The following is a 2,310-nucleotide window of genomic DNA, read 5'->3' on the forward strand; positions in this document are numbered from 1 at the left end:
TAGATAGATAGATAGATAGATAGATAGATAGATAGATAGATAGATAGATAGATAGATAGATAGATAGATAGATAGATAGATAGATAGATTTAAAAAATGAAAAGAATTGCTTGTATATTGAGAGGGATTCTGCCACCTTCAGGTACGCCGGTCCCTGCAGTCAGAAAGTGGACCTCAGGTACAGGGTGAACTGGTCCACCTACCTGGCAAGCACTGAGAAAGTCATCGTGGCGAGCTTCGACGGAAGTGGAAGTGGTTACCAAGGCGATGTGTTAATGCACAAAATCTACAGACGTCTGGGGACCGACGAGGTGGAAGATCAGATAAAGGCAACAAGGTAAGATGAGCAGAGACCGGTTGAGACAAGTCAGTGAATGTGTAACAAKCATCCCCCCACAGGCTGCAAAGCTTGATGAAACCTGATTTGAAGTGTTTCTCTGGTTAAATGTTCCAGTCTACAGTTTAATGTGGTGCGATGGAAATAATAATAATTATTTGTTTTGTCATTTTTTTGTTAAGGGAATTCATCAAAATGGGCTTCATTGATAAAAACAGGGTTGCTATTTGGGGATGGGTAAGTACTCCAGATTTGGTAAGAGCACTTGTGCTGGTATCATTTACTACAGTAATTGCTTGGTTTGTCTAACACAATGAGGTTAAGTCATAGTTCAAAGGGCGAGAAAAGACTCTAACAGGAAGTTAATGATTCACCCTGATGTCAGTACATCTGGTCATTGGGGAAGAGATGAGCTGCTGTAAATAAGTGGTTTTGTCTTCACAGTCCTACGGTGGATACGTGACTTCCATGGTCCTGGGTTCTGGCAGTGGGGTCTTCAAATGTGGAATGGCTGTGGCTCCTGTTTCCAAATGGGATTATTATGGTATTTGCTGTTTTTTAATAGGTGCACCTCATTGGGCTGCCCCCTGACGCAAGCATGGCTCATTGAAGGCACAATAAAACAAAACAAGCAAAGTTTTTACTTTGAATCACTTTAAATTGTTACGTACTTTACATGGGTATGCAAATATGAATAAATTGTGATATTTTATTAGTGGTGGGCACAACTAACCCAAGCATTGGCTTTACTAATGCTAAAGATGGAAAGAAAATAGCAGAAGCTAAAGCTAACAGCTAACCACTAAGACAGCTGTCTCCTTCCAACTGAAGACTGGTGGACTGACACAAACCTGTTGATATTAGCTTGTTAGTTAGCTGACTTAAAGAAGCTAATTATGTTAATAGTTTTCAAAGTTAGTGAAGAAGCTAATCTGCTAAATTAAAAGTTTGTTTCACTATTAGCTGTTAGCAGAAGTGTGCCCACCACTGGAACTGGTCCCATCCACTTTAACAGCCAGACAAAATATATTTATCTGTTTTTCACAGACTCCATCTACACAGAGCGCTATATGTTGCAGCCGTCAGAAAACGTTGTGGGCTATGCTGTAAGTTTTATGGGGATTTTTTTTCCAATATTGTGTCAGTTTAAATGAGTTATTTTTGCCTAAACACAAAGCTGATTGTGCAGACCTCAACAGTAACTGCCAGAGCTGAGAAATTCCACTCAGTGGATTATCTTCTGGTTCATGGGACAGCTGATGGTGAGTATCGTAACTATTTAATATCTTTATGTCATCTGTGCTGGTAAAATGAGTCACAATGAAGAAAWTGTTCAATAGTGATTTATTGTTATTTTCAAATCTTCATCAAATCTTCAAAATTGTACATAGTTTGTTGGACAGCAACTCAGTTTTGTTTACAAGAGGTTTGAAAACTTAATTTTTATTGGTCACTCCAGCCCTACATTTAAAAAAAGGATTTTTCAAGTTGTACAAGAATGCCAAAGGTTATACGAAGGGACGTCTCGAGAGTGAAAAAGGGTTTAATTTCTAAGGAAATTTAAAGCATGAACGGATTATTTCTGAAGACAAAAGTTTTAGAAATTTTTGATTTAAATTCAATTCAATTCAATTCAGTTTATTTATACAGCACCAAGTCATAACAAACATCTCAGGGTACAAGAAAAAAAAACAATCTAAAGAAACCAGCAGGCTGCGTTGAATCACTTCATCACAGTCTCCCATCCTGAGCAAACAGTGGAGAGGAAAAACTCCCTGCTAATCAGGAAGAAACCTCCAGCAGAACCAGGCTCAGGACAGGCGGCCATCTGCCTCCACCGGCTGGTTGGAGGACAGGAAAGAGACAAACACAGAAGAACTGGGGTCTCATTTATAAAGGATTGCGTGGAAACCATAATAAAAGTAAATGTACGGCCAAAAGGCAGAAATGGCGTACGCCAAAAATATTTCAGA

General features: G+C 39.0%; 1 protein-coding gene across 3 annotated transcripts in view; it reads left to right on the forward strand.

Annotated features, from left to right (window-relative positions):
• dpp4 (dipeptidyl-peptidase 4) overlaps positions 1-2,310 on the forward strand; it is a gene marked incomplete at its 3' end in the record, with an annotated part of 67,212 nt that overhangs the window by 62,306 nt on the left and 2,596 nt on the right. For all 3 annotated transcript variants that reach the window (XM_014022747.1, XM_014022748.1, XM_014022749.1), the window contains 5 exon segments: positions 143-337; positions 520-574; positions 782-881; positions 1,385-1,443; positions 1,527-1,599. In XM_014022747.1, coding sequence (XP_013878201.1) covers positions 143-337; positions 520-574; positions 782-881; positions 1,385-1,443; positions 1,527-1,599 — 482 coding nt within the window.

This window comes from Austrofundulus limnaeus, unplaced genomic scaffold, assembly GCF_001266775.1.
Source record: "Austrofundulus limnaeus strain Quisiro unplaced genomic scaffold, Austrofundulus_limnaeus-1.0 Scaffold341, whole genome shotgun sequence".
Classification (NCBI taxonomy): Eukaryota; Metazoa; Chordata; class Actinopteri; order Cyprinodontiformes; family Rivulidae; genus Austrofundulus; species Austrofundulus limnaeus.